General features: G+C 37.5%; 5 protein-coding genes across 8 annotated transcripts; 3 read left to right on the top strand and 2 right to left on the bottom strand.

Annotated features, from left to right (window-relative positions):
- Nucleotides 1–1929: 1929 nt before the first annotated feature.
- On the bottom strand, nt 1930–7055 carry LOC125205762 (kinesin-like protein KIN-5D). 2 transcript variants are annotated; one of them, XM_048104869.2, is made up of 21 exons: nt 6541–7055; nt 6327–6456; nt 6056–6214; nt 5511–5966; nt 5337–5434; nt 5091–5247; nt 4942–5011; nt 4779–4855; nt 4612–4692; nt 4416–4527; nt 4255–4341; nt 3992–4167; nt 3742–3903; nt 3562–3669; nt 3303–3461; nt 3134–3217; nt 2853–3058; nt 2669–2770; nt 2475–2584; nt 2255–2406; nt 1930–2169 (listed from the first exon to the last, which is right to left on the bottom strand). In XM_048104869.2, the coding sequence occupies exons 1-21, from the start codon at nt 6699–6701 to the stop codon at nt 2050–2052; spliced, it is 2967 nt and encodes a 988-aa protein (XP_047960826.2). In that variant the 5' UTR covers nt 6702–7055; the 3' UTR covers nt 1930–2049. The 2 variants fall into 2 exon arrangements, with proteins under 2 accessions (XP_047960826.2, XP_047960843.2); XM_048104886.2 differs by having other exon boundaries at nt 6076–6214; nt 6541–6679.
- A 3174-nt stretch (nt 7056–10229) lies between these two features.
- On the top strand, nt 10230–11878 carry LOC148932357 (uncharacterized). Its single transcript, XM_089065076.1, has 2 exons — nt 10230–11328; nt 11841–11878. The coding sequence occupies exons 1-2, from the start codon at nt 10230–10232 to the stop codon at nt 11876–11878; spliced, it is 1137 nt and encodes a 378-aa protein (XP_088921202.1).
- Nucleotides 11879–16230: 4352 nt separating this feature from the next.
- ALS3 (aluminum sensitive 3) lies at nt 16231–18244 on the top strand. 2 transcript variants are annotated; one of them, XM_089065385.1, is made up of 4 exons: nt 16231–16636; nt 17210–17455; nt 17538–17879; nt 17980–18244. In XM_089065385.1, exons 1-3 carry the CDS (start codon nt 16403–16405, stop codon nt 17850–17852), a joined length of 795 nt encoding a protein of 264 aa, XP_088921511.1. In that variant the 5' UTR covers nt 16231–16402; the 3' UTR covers nt 17853–17879; nt 17980–18244. The 2 variants fall into 2 exon arrangements, with proteins under 2 accessions (XP_088921511.1, XP_047956134.1); XM_048100177.2 differs by having other exon boundaries at nt 16232–16636; nt 17538–17998.
- LOC125201888 (zinc/iron-chelating domain protein) lies at nt 17872–20294 on the bottom strand. 2 transcript variants are annotated; one of them, XM_089065386.1, is made up of 5 exons: nt 19979–20294; nt 19341–19419; nt 19080–19167; nt 18861–18966; nt 17872–18224 (listed from the first exon to the last, which is right to left on the bottom strand). In XM_089065386.1, exons 1-4 carry the CDS (start codon nt 20225–20227, stop codon nt 18873–18875), a joined length of 510 nt encoding a protein of 169 aa, XP_088921512.1. In that variant the 5' UTR covers nt 20228–20294; the 3' UTR covers nt 17872–18224; nt 18861–18872. The 2 variants fall into 2 exon arrangements, with proteins under 2 accessions (XP_088921512.1, XP_047956135.1); XM_048100178.2 differs by having other exon boundaries at nt 17872–18207.
- Nucleotides 20295–20630: 336 nt separating this feature from the next.
- On the top strand, nt 20631–22868 carry LOC125206079 (uncharacterized). Its single transcript, XM_048105377.2, has 4 exons — nt 20631–21112; nt 22112–22195; nt 22266–22355; nt 22451–22868. The coding sequence occupies exons 1-4, from the start codon at nt 20729–20731 to the stop codon at nt 22718–22720; spliced, it is 828 nt and encodes a 275-aa protein (XP_047961334.1). The 5' UTR covers nt 20631–20728; the 3' UTR covers nt 22721–22868.
- The last annotated feature ends 1280 nt before the right edge of the window (nt 22869–24148 follow it).

Below are 24148 nucleotides of genomic sequence, written 5' to 3'. Positions count from 1 at the left end.
TTTGGGTTTAGGGTCTTTCTCAATGTCCTCATTAGATTGGCTGCTCGTAGCTCGATCGTGCGCATGCTTGTATGCACCAATCCACTTGGAGACATTTGTGTTGAGTTGTCTGTAACGTTGTCTCAATGACTTCAAACTCCTTTGTTCGCCAATTGTTGGATTTTCTATTCTTTTTTTTTCATATAGATCAAGAATATTTTTCCAGAGATTCACACTAGTTCGGTTGGTGCCAACAATTGCATTTGAACTGACGAAACACCAAGCAGACATTAGTGCAATGTCTTCTTGCTCACTCCAACCATGTGGAGCGTTTGAAGCATTGATGTTAGTTTGAAATTGGCTAGAATTTAGAAAATCATCAAAGCTAGAGAAATAATCTTGGGAAGGATTAAAAAGTTTGGGAAGGACTGAAATTTTGGGTTGAATAGAAATTTTGAGAATCAGAGAATATGTTATTCTCATCATCATCCATGATGAACAACAAAAAAGACTAAAAATAAGAAATTATACCAAAGAAGAAGGATTATAGGAGGAGAAAAGATAAGATTTTTTTGTATGCAAAACTATAGCAAATGTGGTCTCTATTTATAGAGGATGAAAAATTATAAATTTTGGTATAATTTTTTTAATTTTTTAATACAATATATAAAAGATATATAAAGTTTTAAAAAAATATATCAACCAATGAAATTGTGTCATGTGGCACAATCTAATTGGCTAATTCATAAAATGCATTTGGGAGACCATTCGGTCGCTGGTTGCCAACCATCCGACCATGGTTGATGAGAGAGACACACTATTATTTGAATTCTTTTTTTTTTTTAAATTGTAAATGTGACATGGAGGCCTACCAACAAGACCGATAAACGTGGTCCAATGGGTTCGTGTCGTGTTCGGGTCTGAGGGTAGCAGATTGGGTTTGTGTCGTGTTCGGGTCAGAGGGTAGCAGGTCGTGTCCGTGCCGTGTTCGGGTCTGAGAGTAGCAGGTTGGGTTCGTGTTCGTGTTCGTGTTCGGGTTTGGGGTTTTCTTAACAGGTCGTGTCCGTGTTTGTTCTTGTTGGGTTGGGTCGTTAACAGATTGATCCGATAACGACCCAACAAGCACGATTTGCCAACCCATGTTAATAGAGTCATTTCTATTTTCGGCAAAAAGTAATTATCTCTTGCTTTATTCTCTCTTCATCTCTCTTACTCTATACATCATCCACTTAACACACGTTCTTAAACTCTATGCCCAAAAAAATACTTTAATTAACGAGGATCGGACGGAGTACTAGTATTGCAAAATTTTATCCGTCCGTGTTCAAAATATTGATTGTACACAGAGTTATCATTAACATGAATCTTCATTTGAGTATTTCTCTTTGTTTGGGTAATGTTAATATTATCTCTTTTTAAAGGGCTGAAAGCCTGAAACTTTGAAACTTGGTAATTGAAAATGTATTCTCTTCATTTGTAAATGCCATATTTACTCTTTTTTTTGTTTCCTAACTAAGTGTCATATTTTAATATAATGTTATTATGATAACACGAAAATATCATTATGAACGTGTAAAATAATTGCATTTTTAGTGAAAATCATTGTCTTGAAAAAGTAAAAACTATCAGCCCTTTTTAGATAGAACCCGGATCTGCATTCTTACAGAAGCATCTGTCATAGATCCTCAATATCTAATATTGATCGAAATAATTCACAATAAAATAAAAAAATATTTTATTTTAATATCTGCCTATATATAATACTACAAGATATTCCTTCCTTAAAGCCATATTAGACTATTATTATTCTTTTTGACAAACGAACAAATATAATGTGATGTATGTTTGCGGAATCTGTTATCTTAATGTAATAGATAAACAAAATTTAAAGTTAAAAGTTGGATTTCATGATGATGATGAAAAAGAGGAAAGAATATTGAGAGAATTGAGTAACATGAACTTATCTTTTTTTTTATTTGGGGTATGTGACACCAAATTTGCTATAAATATAAAATTGGGTATACATTTGAATGAACATTTGATGAAGAAGTGTGGCTGCTTTTATCCAATTTAGGATGCAACTGCATTATGAGCTTTGGGTGATTGCAAACTCATCAAACTCTCTATCTCTTCTCTACTTGCCACAACCACGTTTCTCTTCCTCGGACTTTGACATGACCAACTATCCACCTGCTCACATATATACACATTATTATTCAGTGTTTTTTTCTTACATGGATTTGATCATTCTAAAAAGATGAAGACATTTCCTTACCAAGTAGTCATCAACAAGGGATTTTCTTGCTCTTCTTGAAACATCAGCTACTTGTTCAGAGTGGATGCTGCTCGTTTGCTTCGTGGAGACGAGGCAACGTGCACTTAGGAGCCCGGCCTTCTCCGATGCCTCCTGGTCTAGTCTGAGAGGATCTACGCAAGAAAATGTGACATCAAAGGCTATGACAAATACATATAAATAGGTAAGTGAAGACCCTTACTCTCAGCAGATAACATTAACTTCTTCGTAGCATCCTGTGTTTCTTCAAGAAACGACGCTGCAATTGATGAAAATCGAGCATGGATCTTCTCAATAGCTGCTGTTTCATTCCTGCAAATCAAAATGGAAGTATTTTTGTGGTTAGATGGAATGGCCTCAAATCAAATGTGGCAGAAAATGAGAGAGCTTACTTACTTGATAACAGAATCTTCCGAGTCAAAATTCATCTTCATCGCATCCAAGAGGGATTCTTCAGACAATCTCTGTTGTTGTGAAACCTCTGCCAAGTCTCTCAAGCTGCATCAAAGGTTGCACTAAAACTACTAAGGATATTCAAAATAACAAAGCCGGAAGAGGTGTGTCATTTTATCGCGTTTACCAGCATTGAAGGTCATCTTCAAGAGCGCATTTACCGGCTTCCAAAGCAACAGAATCTTCCACATAGTTGCTTTTTGTTGTCTCAATGAAACTATTCCACTTTCCCTCTGCATCTACTGTTAGACTTTGCATGTTCGATATTTCAAGATTTAGCTTTTCGCCTCTGTTAGAGGTGCTCTCTAGCACGTCGTCTACTGCTTCTTGTATCTGAAGAACAGAAGCACATAATTATGTATAGGCCATTCAAATTTGGAGATGAGGTTTCATTGCAATAGCATTTACCATTTTCTTCTTTCTAGAACTCGAATTTGCCAAAAGTTTGGCCATTTCTTCCAATAAAAGCTTCTCTTCAGCAACAGAAATTTCCTACAACAAAGAAAGTAAGCAAATTAGTGAGTTTTAGGAAATTTCCACATCCAAAACAAATAAATAAAAGAAGCTCCGAGACTACCTCAAACTTTGTCGTGAAGGCGTGCAGCTTCTGTTTGGCCATAGTTTGACAATCCTCTTCAATGAGTGTCAATTTGGATATATAAATCTTCAAAGTCTTGAAAAAATGAACAAGGCTACTGGAAATGTACTTGGATGTATGGTAGGTTCGTGCATGAGTCTGATGGAAAAAGGTTGATTTACGATATTACTAAGCGCCCTTGTACATGGCCGTGTGCCATTTTGTCGCGTAAAACAAGATACAAGTTTTTTTTTCTTACCTCCTCCTGCTGCTTCATGAATGCATCTAACCTCAATCCAAGATTGTTCATGTTAATTTTCAAACCATTGTTAATGGCATGAGCATCTGATGACTTTTTTGTCACAAGCTGCAAAGGGATTACTGTTTAGTTTTAGTAACAAAGGGGAACCAAAAGGTGCGTACAAACATCAATCCTCACATCCATAATGCATGAAGAGTGAGCTGATAACTCGGAGCTCAATCTACTTAAAGCCAGTTGAGACTTCTGATACAGTTCCTCTGCTGAACCATCCAAATTATTGACACCGGACACATGCAGCTCTTTGAGATTTTCGATCTGTTTGAATAGCTCGTCTATCGCCTACATCAGATGAAAATGCCGTGCAAGATTCATACCCCACATGAAATAATCAAAGAATAGACATTACTCAAAACAGTTTATGAGCTACCTTAGCTTTTGAAGTTAGAAATAATTGTGTATCATCTTGGAACTCCTTCCAGTTCTGTTCTTGGCTCTTTGCTGAGGCCGAAACCCCTTCATCCAACTCCTGAAGCTGTTGAACTAACTGAGAATAGAAATCCGACACATGTTGCCTGTTTGTTTCTTCTAAGTTGTTCTTGTGTTCTGTTCGACAAGAAAATCAATACTAGTCACTTATCTGAGATAAATTTTAGAAAAAAACGATGATATATCTGAAGAAGAAACGCGGACCAATTTTGGCGAACAAGGTAGACACGTCCAATGCAGCACCCTCTAAGTCTGATCGAAGCTCAAGTGCTTTCTTTGTCAGTTCTTTTCCTGTACATCATTAGCAATATGCAAAATGAGATTGCATTCGACACAAAGAAATAATGTGAAAAACACCCTCTTACCAGAAGAAATGAGATTGAATATTACAGTCTCTTTATCTCTACACATGTCTTTTGCTTGTTTACATTGATCTTCACTATTAAGCAAAGATTGTTGAGCCGTTGTCAGTTCCCTCTGGATTAAAACAGAACATGCACCGTTTTCATTCATTTCGGGCTAGAAAAACAGAACAAGTAACAGCAGTTGTATTATACATACCTCAGTGCTCAGCAATTTATCTTCCAAATCTACTCTTAGCTGTTGCTGATAAATATACAGTTCTTGCAGCTCCATCAGTTGCTGCTCACAACAATAAAACCTTCTCTTCAGCCGCTCGTCTCAATAACAAAAATACTCATAAAACCAAGTAATACAAGTCTACACACCTTCCTCAACACATCTGCACTATGTCGATCACCATGATCACCATAACCACCATTCATTTGCTTCGAAACACGAAGTTCTGATGGGAGAGAATCAAAACATAACTAACTCAGCTACTGCATTTCGCGTGTAGGATCTAATTTATGAGACATGAGAAACATCTACCTTGTTTAAGACTATCTATCTGAGTGTAGAGATCTTTGAGCAACGTAGATTTCATCAACTTTTGGTTCACCTGAAAATCAGACCGACCTCATCTCATTCCTCGTCCAACATTGATTCAAGACAAAAAAGCAACACTAAACAAGAAAAACCTCAGGTCTGTTCTTGATACATTTAGCACGAAACGCATAGTCAAGAGTGCTGAGTGTCTCTTCTTGAGAGAGAATGGATGGTGAAATCGTTGCTATAATGCACGTTTTCGTCTTACCTCCCAACGAATCCCTCAACAACCTAGTCAACTTGCTGTCCCTGAGATTCAAAAAGGGCTACCCTTACACCTAAATTCTGTCAGACAACACGATGCAGCAGTCATTAAACTTGACAGAAACAAGGCATACCTGTATGGAACGTGTGTAGAATTGTCAGCCAACGCGTTGATAACCCGCCCGAGTGTAAGCAGACTCTTGTTTATCTCACCAGCTTCCCTTGCTCTCACCTGCATCATCAGAACAAAGTTAAACGAGTTCAAGAACGGAGCAGTAAACTACACAGAGTGCGCGTATCAGAAGGACCTCTCGTGCACCAGAACGCAGAATGTTCTCCGAGCCAGCAAGGTCCACAAGATTCAACCTGCCACACCTGATCATCTCTGACCCATCAGTGGTGCTAGGCTCCTTAATCTGGACTGTGATGGTGAGAATCGAGTGAGAACGGTTGCTTTGCTTGTTCACGAGCGTCTCAGCCGTGTGCTTCCTAGAGGACCCTCTATCCAAAATCGCACAAATCTCATCCACACTACACACAATCTCTTCCTCCAACCCTCTAACAAAGACAGCACCTTTCCCATCTTCCATCAGTAATAATGACTTCTTGGCATTATCCGGTGCCAAGAGATCCGTTATCTCCTCGTTGTAGAGCTCAAGAAACGTCACCTTCATGCTGTAGTCGGCACTATCCCTCTCCAACACATCGAATATCTGCTGCACAGCTCTTGGGATCACACCGGCATTTTCATGGAACTCGCCATTCTACAACAGAAACCAATGCATCAAACAACATGATGAAGCATTTCTTATGACTACAACACATATTTTTCAGCTGATATAAAGCAAGAAACCTTGTGTTTGCGTCCTTCACCTTCCATGGTGTAGGTCTTGCCTGTCCCAGTCTGGCCGTAAGCGAAGACGGTCCAGCTGTAGCCTTCGAGGACTTCAGCAATGGCGGGAGCAACGACCTCATCGTACACGTCAATCTGCTTCGAATTCGGACCAAACACCTGAACAAGCACAAGAAACAACCCTCAAAAATGCTTAAAAATCAAGTCTTGAAACAACCATTCAGTTCAAAATCAGTCATGCGATTGCCATCATTTGAGCAAAAAATCAAACCTTATCAAACGCAAAAACTTTATCATTTTGCTTGCTGCCTGTGTTTTGAGTGGCAATCACTTGATGTTTGGTCTCATCACACGAGATGATTGAGGATGTTTTTTCTCTGATCTCTCCTTCAGACAGAGGCCTAATGTGAACAGAAAAACACTGCATCATAAAACATTGTGCAAAGAACTTATTTTGATATGATGAGAAGATGAAAAAGGATCACCTGCATCGTGCAACAACTTGCACATTTACGCCTTTGAGATCATCATTGGATCGAAAATCTTTTGTTGGACTCTCACTGCTACTCCACAGTGTTCTACGCATAGATGAAGGAGTCCAACTCCTCCTTCTTTGATTAGTAGTATTTGTTTTTGAACTATCCATGTTATTCAAAAATCAAGAACCTGAGATTTGCCAATTGTCAATTCAAGAAGAGAAAGAGGAGGGAATAAACATGGAGGAACGTGAAAACTATTCTGATCCTAGGAAAATCCGACAAGAAAAATGCAACTTTGTCAACATGAACAATGAATTTAGGACATCCGATAAACTAAACATGATGCATAAAATAATCCCTTTTGAGAAAATAATTGAGTTGATAAACAGAGAGATTTCTGAAATTTGGAGTGGGATTAAGTCAAACCAAAACCAAAAACAAAATCAAAATGAAATCAAGAAAATGGTAGGCCGGCTAATCGTAATGCATAGTGAGTGTAGGAAAGATAAAAGAGACCATTGATTAAGCGTTGAAATTTGTAAGGTTATGCTAATTTCACTTTAATAAATCATACTTTTTCTAAAAAATTAACCACTCTTTTCCTTTATGAATTGTTTGTCTGCATCACCAATGATTATAATTTGGAGGATCAAGAACAGTGAATTTAGGGTATCCTAGATTTTCTCCTATTTTTACTCCAGTGCGAAATCGTGCATAATTTAACCATGTGTAGTACAAAAAATAATTGTGAAAAATAAAAAGACAATGAAAAAAACCATGTATAATCCAATCGTGTAAATATGCAATTTGACCACGGCACAAGAATCTGATACTCACAATAGTGAAGAATTTGTTTTAGGTTTGATTTGTAAGCTTATTAAATTATTACTCCACGAGATTATTTCGGTTACAATTTGTTTTCTTAATTCGAATGGAGCGTTTACTTTCTTGTTATTACTCCCATGAGCGTTAATTACTTGACAATATTAATGCTTAAAATAGTTAATTACTTAACGATATTAATGCTTAAAAAGAAGGCAGAACAAAACAGCCATTTTTTGTTTCTCAAATGTTGTAATGATGAAAAGCAGCAATTTTAGATTAAAATAAATCACAGCCGACACCAATATATAGCGAAATTTTGGCACATATAAGATTATTCATTCACCCTCTTTAAAGAGAAGAAGAATCGAATGGGCCATTGAGAGTATGAGCATCTTAAGATTCGTTTGATTTCCCACCACCCCAACAACCCAATCATAAAACATGTAATATTATGACAAATCTTATACTACTATTTTGGCACGATCTATATATCGAAATAAAACAATATTGCATGAAATACCATTTTTTTTTCTTTGTACCCTCCCAATCTACAGAGCATTATTGAGTAAATTGGCGAAATTAGCTGTTCCGGTGCACCTAACTATTGCATAAAACGTGTAGATAACATCAACCTACACAATAATTGGAGATATATATATATATATATAGCTGAAAAAATAAGTAGTACTTTGGCATCTAATAAAGCCTGCAATACTGTAAAATAGTCCACTTACAGAAGCATCATAGTAGAGATTATGGAAAACTATATACTTTTGTTTATTTTCTGACAGGAATATTTTGAGATTATGGAAAAGTATTTACTTTTGTTTAATTTTTGACAAGAATATTTATGGCTCGAAGAAGATAAATTAATGGCTTCCAAGACTCAACTAACATTGTGCTCTAACAAAAAGCATTTTGTTTCCTCAACATGATTGCATAAGCTTCATGAATGCAAAACAACTTAGCGGAGTCTACATCAGAACAGAACTACAAAACTGACCTAAAAATGAAGTATTGAGACTTGCATAACAATAATGAACTACTACTATATTCCCGCACGAATGGATTGGATAATCTCGCTCGACAAGGACTATTTGGGCAAATTTGATAATTGGGCTTCTCATCAGCGTTGGCCCAATACCAATATATCTCTTACTGGAGTATTTTAAATTTCAGGGTTATTGAATCGTGTCTACAAATCTAGTACTCCATTAAATAATTTTGGTCGTGTATAAATTTTTTTGCATATATCCATACCGACAATTGATGATATAGTATGATATACTCAGCTTATGTGAGTCGCCAAGTGGTAAAGAGGTTATCCAAATGTCTCAAGACGTTGAACTTTAAATTCAAATTCATTTACCAAAAAATCAGCAAATCACGTGTACAAATTCATTTACTTTTATTTGTTTTATTAGATGTTTCTATAATATGTTCACTAAAATAAATCTTGTACTTTCGTCTTTTAACTTTACTAGCTTCTTATTTGATCGATTTCATAAGTTGGCTAGCTTTGTGGTGGGCTCGAGTAAATGGGCGCAACCGTTCCTCTGTTTTTGCCTTTTCAGAAACTCCTTATTCATTACTATATTAGATTCATTATATACTCCTATCCCGCAGTAGTAGTTACCATTTATCATTTAAGTTCATCCGACATTAGAAGTCCCGATTTACTTTAATTATAATGATAGGTGGACCCTACATTCTATTAAAACATTCTACTCATATTTTATTATAACATTATAATAAAAATAGGTCACACACTCCAGTACTATCTTTTATCATCCACTTTCCTTCGTATTTTTTAAAATCCGTACCAAACTCAAATGGAACTTCTAATAGTGGACGAAAGGAGTATATAAATTAAATAAAATTAAATGAATTGTAGTATCCATTTAAACAAAAATACTACTCCCTCCATCCCACATTAAGAGTCCTATATTTTGTCATTTCCTTTCATCCTCAATTAAGAGCCTTATTTCACTTTTTCCAAAAATAATAAGTAATCCCCAAATCCACCAACTTATTTCACTCACATTTTATTATAAAGCTAATATTCCCTTTATCCCAAAGAAGATGACCATTTTCTTGGGCGCAACGAGATTTTTTGCAACTTTATTTTGTGTATTAAGTGGAAAGAGTAAAGTAAGAGAGAAGAATAAAATAGAGATAAAGGTGTTTTCAATTTCAGTTATGAGTCATCATTTGGGACAAACTAACAAGGAAAGTAGGTCATATTCGATGAAACGGAGGAAATATATATAAATGAAACTCATATTCCAAAAACTTATTCAATCCACTTTTCTTTATATTTATTAATTAAAACCAAATAGAACTATTATTAAGGGACCAAAGAAGTAATATAAATTAAAAAAAACAAAGGTACATGACCTCTAATTCTAAAAATATGTTGCCTGATAAATAAAGAGACAGATTAGGCTGAATAAGACTTGCGTAGATCCGATGCTTCCTCTATTTGATAAGCTAATATGTAAATGTTGTTGAAAAGAGAGAACATGAGTTCCAAGAGTATTGGTAAAATGATACATGAGTTCCTAGAAGTGTTGGAAAATAGAATAACATTTATTATGTAGTATAGTTCCTAGAAACATTTATGTCTAGAGTTCTATATAAACTCAGGTACAATGTATCAGAAAAATAAACTCAATGAATCCAATTATTCAATCCAATATGGTATCAAGAGCAGAAAAAAAACGATCCTAGAACCTTTTCAAAATTAGTTCTTTGGAACTCAGAATTTCTCTCATCATTGTTCCATACACCTCCCAAACCAATCAGCCATACCAATTTCAGCTCCTGCTGCAAAACCAACAACAAAAGATCAAGTGAGTTTACAATCCTCAATGGCCAACAAAACAATCGAAACCGTATCAATCGGAATCAAACTAGATGGGACAAACTTCCCTGTTTGGTCGAAGTTGATGCGCGTTGCAATTGGAAGTCGAGAGAAACTCGACCACATCGAAGGAGAGAAGGCTTCCCCCGAAACAAATGATCCAAAGTTCCAGCAGTGGCAAGCATCCGACTTCACAGTTTTCTCGTGGCTCATCAACAACATGGAGCCACGACTCGTGTTACAGTTTGCTCAACACCAAACTGCCAAGGCGATGTGGCGGAGCCTTACAACTACGTTTGGGACCAGAATCGATCCAGTCCAAGTGTATGACTTGGAGGATAGAACCAACAAACTCCAACAAGGGAACGACTCCCTCGAAGCCTATTGGAGCGAACTCCAGAACCTTTGGGTAGGAATGGACAACCGGAAGCCTTGTCCCTACAATTGCTGTGAAATAGCAATCAACACATACAAAAAGGAACTCGAGACGAAGAGATTATACCAATTCCTCTCCGGGTTGAACGAGAGACACAATGGGCTCCGAAGAGAGCTTCTAAAGGAAAAGCCCGAACCAACCGCAGAAGAAGCGTTCGGAAGAGTAAAGGAAGAAGAGTCCAGAGAAGGAATTTGGAAACCAACCGCACAAGCCCTAGATTCGGGAATAGGCGGTGGGTTCGGAGCAAGACACCCATCACCGCAACCCCAATTCCGAGGCACCCAGCCGCCTTACCAAGGCTCATCGGGGCTACCACCGCGAGGAAACTCCAACAATCGGAGGGGATCAGACAAGTCAAAGCTTTATTGCACACATTGTGGGATGAACAAACACACCAAGGAGACGTGCTTCAAGCTCGTTGGTTTCCCAGAATGGTGGGAAGACGGCCATAAAGCAAACCGGAACAATACCGGCAAAGGAAAGGTTGCTGTGGGGCGAGAAGGAGTGGACGGAAACGCTGTCCCAGCGGGCGGCCAGCAGGCCTCCGGCGCCGGGAACGGCGGCAGCCGGCCGGTGGAGAGCTTGACGGCAGGCGGCTGGTGGGGAGCGAGTGGAGGAGGCGAGAAAGTTGAAGAGGCGGCAAGGGCTTCTTTCACCCGATCAATTGAAGGTAAAGGGTTTGGGGCTTTGCCCCCAAACCCTTTTATTTCCTCACTCTCTCACATTCCAACCCCAAAAATGAGTTCTTTAGAAAATAGACCCCATGCTTCCCAAAATTTGCAAAACAGACCCTTGATTCATACTTATGCTCAAAAACCACCCCACATAGAATGTAGGAATCGTTTTTCGGTCCTAAATGATATTTCTATGGCTTGTCAAGTCAAAAAATCTGAAGTTAAGGATGAGAGAGGATGGATATTTGATTGTGGAGCAACAGACACTATGTCATATGATAGGGCGGATTTTGGGGAACTAAAGAAGTCAAAAAGAATTTATATTGAGACGGCTGGGGGAGATCTTGTCCCGGTTGAAGGAGCGGGAACTATTCAAATATCCCCAACTTTGAAAATTTCTAATTGTCTCTATGTTCCCACGTTATCACAAAAATTGATGTCTGTCTCTCATGTAACACGAGAACTTAACTGCAGACTCCTAATGCAACCTGAATGTTGTTTTCTACAGCATATTCGGACGGGGACGACGATTGGGCGTGGCACTGAATACCATGGGTTATATTATGTGGACGGGGTAGCTCAAACTGGCAGAGGAATGTTGGCTCAAAGACCTAAGGAACTAGAGATGTGGTTATGGCATAGGCGGTTAGGACATCCTTCCGTGAGTTATTTAAATATTTTATTTCCAAATTCTCTTAAGAACTTGACTTTTGAGTGTCAGACATGTATTTTGGCAAAAAGTCATAGACAATCGTTTAAATCTAGTAATACTCGTGTTGACTCTGTTTTTTCCTTAATACATTCGGATGTGTGGGGCCCATCGCCAGTGGTTGGGGGAAATGGTTTTCGATATTTTGTCCTTTTTATTGATGATTGTACTCGCATGACTTGGGTATATTTTCTTAGGAATAAATCGGATGTTTTTTCAAAATTTTCTGATTTCTATACTATGATTCTTACTCAATTTCAAACCAAAATTAAGGTCCTTAGATCCGATAATGGGGGAGAGTATGTCAACACTAAAATGAGAGATTTTTGCGCTGAAAAAGGTCTTATCCATCAAACATCCTGTGCCTACACTCCGGAACAAAACGGGGTAGCTGAGAGAAAAAATCGTGCAATTCTAAACATAACCCGAGCCCTTATCCTTGATTCCAAAGTCCCAAATTTTTTCTGGCCCGAAGCCATAGCCACATCTGTATATCTCCTCAATCGTCTCCCCACCAAAATTCTCGACCTTAAAAACCCCCTCCAAAAATTATCAACCATGTCTAAAATACCTCCTGCCATGTCCCTCGAACCTCGCATCTTCGGTTGTTCGGTCTTTGTCCATATCCCCAAACATGAGCGCAACAAATTCTCACCCTGTGCAGATAAGTGTGTTTTCATTGGGTATGGGGCTCATCAGAAAGGCTATAGGTGCTATAATCCAAAAACCCGCCAAGTTATCACCACAATGAATTGCACTTTCTTAGAAACTGAATTCTTTTACGCCACCCAACTTCCAAGTCAGGGGGAGAAGGAAATAAATATAATTGACTCGATAAGTTGGCTGCCTATGCCGAATAATCACTCCTCTACCGAAGGACTACCAGAGCCAGCTACATCTGTCGCCGAGCATGCCACGAACACGACCCAACCTATGGAACTAGGTGACACCCCAACAGTACCCGTTCCGATATCTGAGGTAACCAATCTTGAGAACTCTGTTAATGTTGGTACTGACAATGTTGTTACAGAAGGAGGAGAGATAGAGATTATAGATGAAGACACCGGACAGTACATTCGACCTATCCGAAGTACTCGTGGTATTCCACCCAAACGGTACTCACCTGAAAGAACGAGCAGGAGGTCAAAATATCCAGTAGGAAGTGTGGCAAGAGCAAACTTAACCAAGCTGGCCAGGGCATTTGAAGCAGCCCTCTATGGAGAAGAGGAAATTCCACAAACAGTAAAGGAAGCATTAAAAATCAAGCATTGGAGGGACGCAATGATGGTAGAACTAAAAGCCCTGGAGAGGAATAAAACATGGAAAAAGTGTCAACTTCCAAAGGGAAAACGGACTGTAGGTTGCAGATGGGTTTTTACTATCAAACGAAGACCAGACGGGTCCATCGAGAGATATAAGGCTCGCCTTGTGGCTAAAGGGTATACCCAGACATATGGAGTGGATTACTCTGAGACATTCTCGCCCGTGGCAAAAATGAATACTGTCCGAGTATTACTTTCTATTGCAGCAAGTAAAGACTGGCCTCTTCACCAGTTTGATGTAACTAATGCTTTCTTACATGGCGAATTGAAGAAAGAAGTTTACATGGAGGCCCCTCCAGGTTTCGAAGAAGACTTTAAAGACAGGGAAGTATGTCATTTGAAGAAAACCTTGTATGGCTTAAAACAGTCTCCTAGAGCATGGTTTGGAAGATTCACAGAAGCAATGAAGAAGTATGATTATCAACAAAGCAATGCAGATCACACACTATTCATGAAGAAAAAGGGGGGCAAGCTTACATGTCTGATAATCTATGTTGATGACATGATTATTACAGGAGATGACTCCGATGAAATAGAAGAGCTCAAGAAGAATTTGGCCAAGGAATTCGAAATGAAAGATCTGGGGGCACTTAAGTACTTTCTGGGAGTCGAGGTCTTGAGATCAAAGGAAGGAATCTTTATAAATCAGAAAAAATACACGTTGGATCTTCTGGCAGAAACTGGCATGATGGATTGTAAACCTGCAGACACACCAATCGCAGTTAATCATGGACTTCAAATCACAGAAGGAGCTCAACTTGCCGATAGAGAAAGATATCAAAGGTTAGTCGGAAAATTGATTTATCTTTCACACACCAGACCAGACATAGCATATGCAGTAAGTGTGATAAGTCAATTCATGCACCGACCCCAAAGCGACCATCTTGAAGCGGCACTGCGAGTTGTTCGGTATCTCAAAGGTACCTTTGATTATGGAATAATGTTCAGACAGAGTGAACATCTGGATATCCATGGATTTACAGACACCGATTGGGCTGGAAACCCAGTAGACAGAAGATCCACTTCAGGGTACTTCACATTTGTTGGAGGAAATCTTGTTACATGGAAAAGCAAGAAGCAGAAGGTCGTGGCATTATCAAGTGCAGAGGCAGAATTTAGAGGGATCAGACATGGATTAACTGAGGTACTGTGGCTTAGAAGATTGATGGGTGAACTAGGTTTTTTGTCACAGAAGACGTGTCAAATTTTCTGTGATAATAAAGCTGCAATCAGTATCGCAGAAAATCCAGTCCAACATGATCGGACAAAGCATGTTGAAATAGACAGACATTTCATCAAAGAGAAAATTGAAGAAGGAATTATTGAGTTCCCATTTATTCGATCTAGAGACCAACTCGCAGACATTCTGACAAAAGCAGTAGGAGCAAGGAATTTTGCAGAAGTCCTTGGCAAGTTGGATATCGGGAATCCCGTTAACCAACTTGAGGGGGAGTGTTGAAAAGAGAGAACATGAGTTCCAAGAGTATTGGTAAAATGATACATGAGTTCCTAGAAGTGTTGGAAAATAGAATAACATTTATTATGTAGTATAGTTCCTAGAAACATTTATGTCTAGAGTTCTATATAAACTCAGGTACAATGTATCAGAAAAATAAACTCAATGAATCCAATTATTCAATCCAATAAATGTACCTTTCATTTTTTCAATCTTTTATCTTTTGATCCACTGATTTTCTAGATCAAAGTACACCTTCTCCGAAAAATTAATATGCATCATGATCTTTTGTACTCCTCATATAACAATTTCAACAGCTGCTGATATTTTTGTGATATACTACTAACTGATAATTATAATGTAAACTGTAATTTTCCCTATTATTATATGATCTGCCAATTAAATAGAGCTGTAACATCATGTGATCACATCTCATGATCTGAGTCAGATAACATTCTTGTCTTTAATATTAAGATGCGATGACTACATCATTGAGAATAAGTAGGCAAATTCTTTATTAATAATAAAGAAAAAAAGCAATTCTGTACATGACCCTTATTCCAGTACCGATTAATGGCAAGACTAGCTAATAACTAATTGCTATATCCAAAAGCCAACTCGTCTTTATTATTCATTCATTTCATTTTTCCTATCTTCGTTGTCGCCTTCTATTATTGCTCTAAAATAAAAATTAAATTAAAACAAAAACGTTTGCTTACCAGTAATTTTCCCTAATATTGTATTTCATTTGGAATCTTTTAAGAAAATAATATGGACGAATCTCAAAATTATAGAATTATAACTGATCATTTATAATCCAAAAATTATAATTGGAATGACACGTAACTAAATAGTCTGATAATCCGATAGGCCCAAATCCGAGCTAGTTGGCCTGATTAACATCTCTATTGACCCCAGGCGTGTAAGACCATTATGATAGTTGTAAGAAGTAGACAAGGTTTTGGTTATGCCTCATATTTTGGGTATAGACTATCAACACATAATTTTCATTTTAAACTTTCATAAAATAATATAGAGCTTTGCGTTGATGATATCTTGGTGTGTGTCCGTGTGTGGATTTGTTTGAAATGAGATAGGGAAATTTATTGATGTATGAGAGAGTATGAAATTCAAAAAATAAAACTGACACAAGTCGCACGCAGAAAAATCATAGTATTAGGAAGGGATGAAATCTATGATTTACAATGAGACAAAACCAAATAAAATAAACTACTACTAATAGTTAAAAAAATTGAAACTTGTTATGTTCAATTGAAATCTCAAACAAGTGGTATGGGGCCGTACGTACCTTTTTCCCTACATTGCTTTCATCATCAAATTAATATAATGCCATATAAGTAAGATACCAACTCCACCAAGAAAAAATAATAATTCCATTTCATCAGGGGAAGGTTTCTCCAGCACAACCACACACGCACCACAAATTGAAATATTCCACTAGTTGAAAAAATAAATTAATTAAAATATCCCCCTTCATTAAAATTATAAGATATCGTACCTATATCAGTTGCTTGTAACTGCAAGTTTATTTCGGTTGGTTTTGTAGCAACAAGTGTGGTGGGATGGAGTTGGAATGGGCGGTGGAGTTCTTGAAGGGCATGATTAAGCCGGTGGCCGCGTTGGCGGTGGTGGCGATGGCGATAGCGCTGTCGTATTTTCAGAAGCTGGGGCTGGAGTGGGAGATGGCCTACTCCATTTTCAGAGCTTTTCTTCAGCTCTCAATCATTGGCTTTGTTTTGGAGTTCATTTTCAACCAGGAAAATGCTATCTGGATCCTCATGGCTTATCTTTTCATGGTATCTCTTTAATTTCTCTCTTTTTTTCATAATTTAGGCTGAGATTTGTCTTATATCATAATATTATCAACTTATGTCATGTGTATCTACGAGGCGATTCTAGTGAAAACTTTTTTAAAATGAGAACTTTGAGAATTGAAAATCATATCAGTTATCTGGTAATCTGGTATATTAATATCAATTGGCATCACAAAACATATCAGTTCTTGATATTGAGTTGGGAACTTATATGTTTTATAATGTCAATTGTTATTAATAAGTTTATAAACTTATACGAGTCTATGTTCTAACTTTTAAGAAAAGTTCTTAAAAGAATTATCTTTTGCAAATTCATGTACAAAGTATAAAAAAAAAAATCTATGTATTATCGTAATTGATGTTGGTCAACCATTACTATCAAGTATCATATCATGATAACGTGTAATCTCAGTTATGAACGTGATTGCATAGAATTGCCAGTTCAAAATGAATTATGGAGATGTGATTTCATATTGAATTAAATAACTCTGTTTTGACATAGTATTTCATAAAGATTGGTTTTGAGTGGGTATGGTTCGTCTTGTGATTGAATAGGTCTCGGTAGCCGGTTATACAGCCGGAGAGCGCGCGAAGCACGTCCCTCGAGGGAAGTACGTTGCTGGGGCTTCGATTCTAGTTGGCACTGGAATTACCATGTTTGTGCTCGTAGTATTGCACGTCTTCCCCTTCACCCCGAGGTACATCATCCCAGTAGCCGGGATGATGGTAGGAAACGCCATGACCGTTACCGGAGTCACCATGAAGAAGCTTCGTGACGACATTAAGATCCAAATGAACTTGGTATGGAATTGGTTTGCTTCTATGTAGTCACAAATTTTAATTAGAGTTGATTTAGTAAGAGTTGGTTGTGATGTGTATACAGGTGGAGACTGCTCTAGCTTTAGGGGCAACGCCACGACAAGCAACGTTGCAACAGGTGAAACGGTCGCTGGTGATAGCCCTGTCTCCGGTGCTGGACAATGCAAAGACAGTGGGGCTAATATCGCTGCCAGGGGCAATGACGGGGCTGATAATGGGCGGGGCGTCGCCTCTTGAGGCCATCCAGCTCCAAATTGTGGTGATGAACATGTTGATGGGAGCTTCAACTGTTAGCAGCATAATGTCGACCTACCTCTCTTGGCCTTCGTTCTTCACCAAAGCTTATCAACTGGAGACTAAAGTCTTCTCCGCCGACTGAATCCCATATGTTTTCACCATTTTAGTAGTAAGAAGCAAGAAAATTATTCATTTCTATTGCATCATATCCTGCCTTCTCTAACCCGAAAAATGTACATGACGTTGAACCTCGTTTAACCTAATGACAGTGAATTCCAGTTTACACGAGATCAATTCACATCGATTGCTCATTCCGTGGCACATCATAGATTAGATGATTTGTGCTACAAGCTTGCAAACCGCAACACTTGCGTCTCTTGCTTGTTTGAAGAGCACGAGATTATATGATTTTCCCTTGTTGTTGATCAGCATTCCGATTAGCATGGATGCGCCATTGCATAGGAGCCGATCATGTAACAATCTTCAATTAGCTCTTCCTAGCAGAAAACAGGAACTGGGTGATGTTTAGTTTGAGACTAATGTCTACTGCTTCTCCAAAAAATGATATATACTCCGTTCATCGCATAAGAGTGTGCTCACTCACTCTTTACGGACAACACAGTTTTAATGAAAGTTAGGCAGTGGTGGTTTGGAATGGAGAAAGTGTCCCACTTTTTACAGGTAAACAAGTTGAAAAGACTGAGTAAAAAACATAAGGGTGGTTTCTATAAAAAGGACGGGCACAGTAGTGTAGGATGGACGACAATGACAAATTGAGCACACTCTACTTGTGGAATGGAGGGATTATATGGGAAGAATCTAATTACAACTTTTTCCAATTTCTTTCATCGTAAACCTTTTAATCCAATTAAAAGAAATTTTGTGAAAGAAAATAGAGACTTTATTGACTCAGATTGGAAAGTAACAAGGAGACTCAACAAGTAGAATGAGTGAGCAAAACAAAACTGAAAAATGAGTGAGAAAGGGATTTTACATTTTTAGAAATCAGAAGAGCTCTTATGATACGGGACACAGAGAAGCCAACAGCAAACAAAGAATAGACAATCATTACCAAAGGAATTCCGGACATTACACGAGATCTATATCCTATCAGAAGAAGACTGAGAGGAGAGTTAAATTTCAGACATACTTGCAAGATTAATCATTTAGGGCTGCTGCTCCATATAGCATTGTTGAACTTTTCCAGCTCATGTGAATTTGCTCCGTACACAGTTTTAATAGTGTCTGCACAACAACTGAAGGCAAGGTGTGTGTTAATAGACTCGCGGAAAAACGAGTCCACTACAATGAACAGCTTAAACATGAACAGTTACAATCATTATAAGGGATAAGGACTATGATGGTAAACCTGCAAGCTTCTTTGTTGAATCTTTTCTTGTCAATACCATATAAAGTATCAAAAATCTCTGGCTCAACTCGGCAAAAGTACGGACGATCTGAAAAAATCAAAACACTAGAACTGCAGAACGCTCAAATAACGATTTGAAACTTCAAATAGGCCCCTTGCCATTCTGATAAGTCGGTTCCTACCAAACTTCAACATTTAGGCCTTTCTAGCAACCAATATTGCAACAGATATCAATACTTCTCAGAGTGAAAATGCACTCACCAGCATAAATGGAACATTTTCTTGAGCTTTTATCATAGTGTATACACCACCCGTCTTCGCCAACCAAGCTATTGTAGTGCTGAACAAATTATACCCACATATTCAAGATTGTATATTCAAAAAAGAACTCTAGTTAAGTAGTTAAAACTCAAAGTAAGTTTGTTTATTCACAATCATGCATACTACTATATGACTATATCCACATATTCAACCGAGAATTCTCTTGGCAACACAAAAAATCAATTTTTTTTGTGCACACTCAAAGCATTCAAGAGCTGTAAACACCATATCCACAAACTCAACATCTTAAAAGCAGCCAAATTGTCTGTCACTTAATGACCTATTGAATTATGAGCTCAGTGCACAATACACTGCAACCTCAATATAATTTCTGCACCTCAATATATCCACAGTTCCACATATTCAATATCACCTTACACATCATATCCACAGTTCAACATCATACAATCAAAATCTTCACCACCCAAAGACCCAATTAATCTATGCATATTTACTTGAAAAATCAACAACTATACAAAATGGAACGGACCACTACACAGTGTGCTCCAGAAATCAAGATTAAATCTTTGAAGAATTGAAGTAAACACACAGAGAGCAAGAAGGGTGCCGAGATATACCTCGACGTCAGAAGGGTTGTCGAATATTTCTTCAGGGGAAGGGAAAGTGGGGCCCTTGTCGAGTTTGCAACACGCGCCGCACTTCTCCACGCACTGCCATACGGGTGATTTCTTCTCGCGCCCGAACCCATGGGAGGTTTTTGTGGCGGGTTTCTGCCTTTGGCCTTTCCGCGGCGGCGGAGGCGATGACGTCTTGCGGGCGGCCATACACGCCGGTGACGGAGCCATCATCATCAGGGAGTGTAACATTGAAATTGAGCTCAAATCCCCAACACCAATTCCAACTAGATTAGGTTCTTTTCAAAATAAATTGTAGTTAATAAATAGAGCATATTTTAAAATATAAACGTGAAATTTAATTAAGAAGTTAAGGGAATGAAAATAAAAATATAAAAAATAAAATAATGACGACAATAAATAATTAATTTTGGCCAAAAAAGGATAGTCCAAACTCAGGCAATAATATATGACTCGGATATATTAATTGAATGTTGAATTTGTTTTTATCTTTCAGCAATAAAATCAATACTAATCCTCCTAATTTAATTTCACCGTTCATTTTATATTTTATCGCGAATTTAATTTAAAGTTTAATCTCAACTTTAATTTAGACAGATCTAATTAAATAAAATCAAAGAAAATAATGCAACAGTGATTATGAAAATTAGAAAGAAGCCCTAAAATCAGCACAAAACCGCCGCTCTGCTTCTTCTTCTCCAAACTGAATTTCATGATTGTTATGTTGAGAAAATGTTGAGAAGAAGACTTGCTTCAGTGCTACCTAATCTGATACGATCGTTTCAAAAGCCTACTCCAAGGTTTCCCCCTCAACTACAGTATAGGAGTACATCCGCATCCGTTGGTAGCTTCAATTATAGGTATGATTTCGGTAGCGTGAGAGCTTACAGCAGCCTTTTGGCACTGAACGATCTGAGGGATAATCCAGGTTCTCGGCAGCAGAAGACGAGGAAGGGGCGGGGTATCGGGTCGGGTAAGGGAAAGACCGCCGGCCGGGGACACAAGGGTCAAAAGGCCCGCGGCACCTATAAATTCGGATTTGAAGGTGGACAGACGCCGCTTCGTCGCCGCCTTCCTAAACGTGGCTTTAAAAATCCCTTCACTCTCACATTTCAGGTATCCTCATTTTAATTCCATCCATCATTTCATATGCTTACAAATCCTTAGCTTATGTATTCATGTTTCTGAGATTTAATTTTACTGCAATTCATTACGAAACCTTAGCAAATCGGATAATCCCTTGCTAGTATGTGGTGTTAATCCTAGTGTGTGTCTGTGATCATTAATTTAGCTTACCAGTATCATTCATATACCTGCATTTATGCTTCCTATGTACATAGAAAGAGTATCGAAATGATCTTGAGAGCTTATGTGAAGATTCATGGACCCACTGTAAAAGTTGTGAATCAAGCAATATTATCACAAATCTTAGGAGTTATCAAGCGCCCTGTGATATCCTAAAATTCCAATCCATCTATGTAAACAAGGGATTAGCCGATTAGCCTGCTATTTATATCCATCTAGGTTAATCCTCGAAAGTAAACGCCCCCTGATAAATTTGGCTTTCTCAAAACGTACACCCATCTTGAATTTGATATTGCACGAGTGTTTTCTTAACCCTACATTTCTTCACATCACTAAGCAATACAAATGTAATGTCTGTGTACAAGGTAAAGTGACCCTTTCAGGTGTTGTACAGATGAGAGGTGGTAACTTTTCATTTTTAACTTATTGACGTCTCCACAGCCACTTGTTATTTTGCCCTGGATAATATCCCATAAGCATTTGTGAATGGGGATATACATTCTGAGAAATTTATTTATCTAACTGGAAGCACAAACTCAATGCCGATATCATTCATTCATTTTTGTATGTGATTGCATAATTTGCATTTGAATTAAATCATTGGTGATCCATCTCCATAATGATCCAATTAGGCCAGGGCCTAAAACCTTCTCTTTTGTTTGCTCGATCTGTTTTTGCATTTATATCTCTCTCTCACTCTGTCTCACAATCACTCCCTTGTATTTGGCATACTCCGTACACAATTAGTAGTTTTTAAGATGTTTGTCACTAGCTTTATGATAAATTTGCTTAACTATTGGTCCCCTGCAGCCTGTTGGTTTAGGAAAAATCGCAAAGCTGATAAATGCTGGGAAAATAGATTCTTCAGAATTGATCACAATGAAAACTCTCAAGGTGTGTATATTAGTGTCTTGTACTATTCTCTCCGGCTCCATACTTGCACTAATTTTTTTCCCAACAAAAGGATTGTGGAGCTATAGGCAAGCAAATAGAAGACGGTGTTAGACTGATGGGACGTGGAGCTGAACACATTAAATGGCCCATCCATCTAGAGGTAATCCATTTTTATTTTTCCTAGTCATTTCTTCTATCCTGGATATGTTTTTGGCATCCATTTTTTGGCCGCTTCATTAACCTCGAGCTACACAGGTTTCACGGGTGACAGTAAGGGCAAAAGCAACAGTAGAGGCTGCCGGGGGGACCGTGAGACGAGTGTATTACAACAAATTGGGGCTGCGGGCACTGCTGAAACCAGAGTGGTTCGAAAAGAAGGGCAGGCTACTTCCAAAAGCAGCAAGGCCGCCTCCGAAATTAAAAGAGAAGGTAGACAGCATCGGTCGATTGCCTGCTCCTAGGAAGCCATTACCTTTCACTGCTGAAGAAAAAGAGGCAATGCCTCCTGCTGCCTCATCTGCTTAATGTCATACTATGAGTCTATGAAGGCAATACAAAACGCTAAATTTTTAGAATTTGCTTTTGTTTTGTTTTGTTTTATTTTGTTGTTAGCTGTGATGATGTTCTTGCGCCAAGAAAAATAAAATTGAAGCTGATTATGTCTTTTTCTTTAGATTTTCCATGTTGCAAACATGTCTGAATAATAGAAATAGATTTAATTAGTACTCACTTTATAGCTTGAACCTTTTGAATTTTTCAAATTATAGTCTCAATTTTTATTTAGTTTCAATCATAAGCATGTCAATATCTATCCATGCATCAACATCAACATCAACATCGGACGTTAGTACTATATTGCTACACACGCACACACTTGCAAAAAACATGATTTGTTTTATGTTTGTTTCGTTTGGGACACAAATAAGTGCGACCAGGCAAGGCATGTGAAGGAGGGTAGTTGGGATTCAATTCTTTTAAATGGACCATATTATTTAATTCTAATGTCTTTTATTAAATTATTTTACTATAATTTGGGATTTATACTATTATATCCTAACAAACGAGACATAATGATAGGTTGCATTGTTAGTTATGACATTTATTAGACAATATTTTGTCAACTGGGATTCCAACTATTATATTTTATACAGGAGATTCATATCTGACTAAAATGTTTGAAAAGTCAGATACTCAATATACGCTCCTAAAAAAACTTGAAATATCTATTCATTAATATAAATGGTGAACTATCCATGTTATTCTTATTAACTATTCGCGTAAACGCTAAAGTAAATCAGTAATTGTCCTTTGAGATCTGAATATTTGTTTTGCACTATGATTTGATTAGTAAAGATTCATTTTTTAGAAGAAATTTTTTTTGGTAATTTGTTAACCTAAGACTATACTCCAAATAATTTTTAATGAAAATTTATTAATTGAATAATTAATTAAGGTTGGATAATAGATTTATTTTCCTAAGACTATACCCCCCGACTGCCACACTAGAGTCGTTTTCTTGTGTTGTATTTAAACAATTAATAAAATAAAATAATTTATATTATCACCTCACTCATTCTAAATAATACTATATGTATTTATTACGTTACCTCAATAACAGTATATGGAAACATATCTATTACCAATTACACAACACATATTCATCAATGCGCATCTTCAATGGAGGTTACATGTCTTGTTTTTTTCTATACTATACTACATTTAGTTGACAGATTCAAAAAGTCCAATTACTGTATATTCAAAAGTTGTAGGTAAATTTTAACTATTATAATAACTAATACATTGTTAAATATTTAAAACATGATCTATTGGTCATGAAATTTTATGATCAACCACTATATTATATAAGCTATTTTAACGTATTTGTTTAAAATGCTCATCAAATCTGAAACACCAAGTATCCAGCCACATTCTTCCAATAAAATTTATAAAAAA

Source organism: Salvia hispanica, chromosome 2 (genome assembly GCF_029641045.1).
Source record: "Salvia hispanica isolate PSC_SH4W2 chromosome 2, Shi_PSC_v1, whole genome shotgun sequence".
Lineage (NCBI taxonomy): Eukaryota > Viridiplantae > Streptophyta > Magnoliopsida > Lamiales > Lamiaceae > Salvia > Salvia hispanica.
Note: the sequence above shows the minus strand (reverse complement) of the source record. Positions and strands in the feature narration are given on the sequence as shown.

Bases quoted from the DNA above. Each gene is read 5' to 3' on its own strand.
- ALS3 (XM_089065385.1), top strand. From the start codon at position 16,403: ATGGAGTTGGAATGGGCGGTGGAGTTCTTGAAGGGCATGATTAAGCCG. The intron at 16,637-17,209 runs GTATCTCTTTAA...GTGATTGAATAG, and splicing joins TCATGGCTTATCTTTTCATG to GTCTCGGTAGCCGGTTATAC. The intron at 17,456-17,537 runs GTATGGAATTGG...ATGTGTATACAG, and splicing joins TTAAGATCCAAATGAACTTG to GTGGAGACTGCTCTAGCTTT.
- LOC148932357 (XM_089065076.1), top strand. From the start codon at position 10,230: ATGGCCAACAAAACAATCGAAACCGTATCAATCGGAATCAAACTAGAT. The intron at 11,329-11,840 runs GTAAAGGGTTTG...TGTTTTCTACAG, and splicing joins TTTCACCCGATCAATTGAAG to CATATTCGGACGGGGACGAC.
- LOC125205762 (XM_048104869.2), bottom strand. From the start codon at position 6,701: ATGGATAGTTCAAAAACAAATACTACTAATCAAAGAAGGAGGAGTTGG. The intron at 4,528-4,611 runs GTATGTATAATA...GTTTTAATCCAG, and splicing joins ATAAATTGCTGAGCACTGAG to AGGGAACTGACAACGGCTCA. The intron at 4,168-4,254 runs GTCCGCGTTTCT...CTTGTCGAACAG, and splicing joins TACCTTGTTCGCCAAAATTG to AACACAAGAACAACTTAGAA.
- LOC125206079 (XM_048105377.2), top strand. From the start codon at position 20,729: ATGTTGAGAAGAAGACTTGCTTCAGTGCTACCTAATCTGATACGATCG. The intron at 21,113-22,111 runs GTATCCTCATTT...GGTCCCCTGCAG, and splicing joins CCTTCACTCTCACATTTCAG to CCTGTTGGTTTAGGAAAAAT. The intron at 22,196-22,265 runs GTGTGTATATTA...TCCCAACAAAAG, and splicing joins TCACAATGAAAACTCTCAAG to GATTGTGGAGCTATAGGCAA.
- LOC125201888 (XM_089065386.1), bottom strand. From the start codon at position 20,227: ATGTTACACTCCCTGATGATGATGGCTCCGTCACCGGCGTGTATGGCC. The intron at 19,420-19,978 runs GTATATCTCGGC...TAATTTGTTCAG, and splicing joins ACAACCCTTCTGACGTCGAG to CACTACAATAGCTTGGTTGG. The intron at 19,168-19,340 runs GTGAGTGCATTT...TGATTTTTTCAG, and splicing joins AAAATGTTCCATTTATGCTG to ATCGTCCGTACTTTTGCCGA.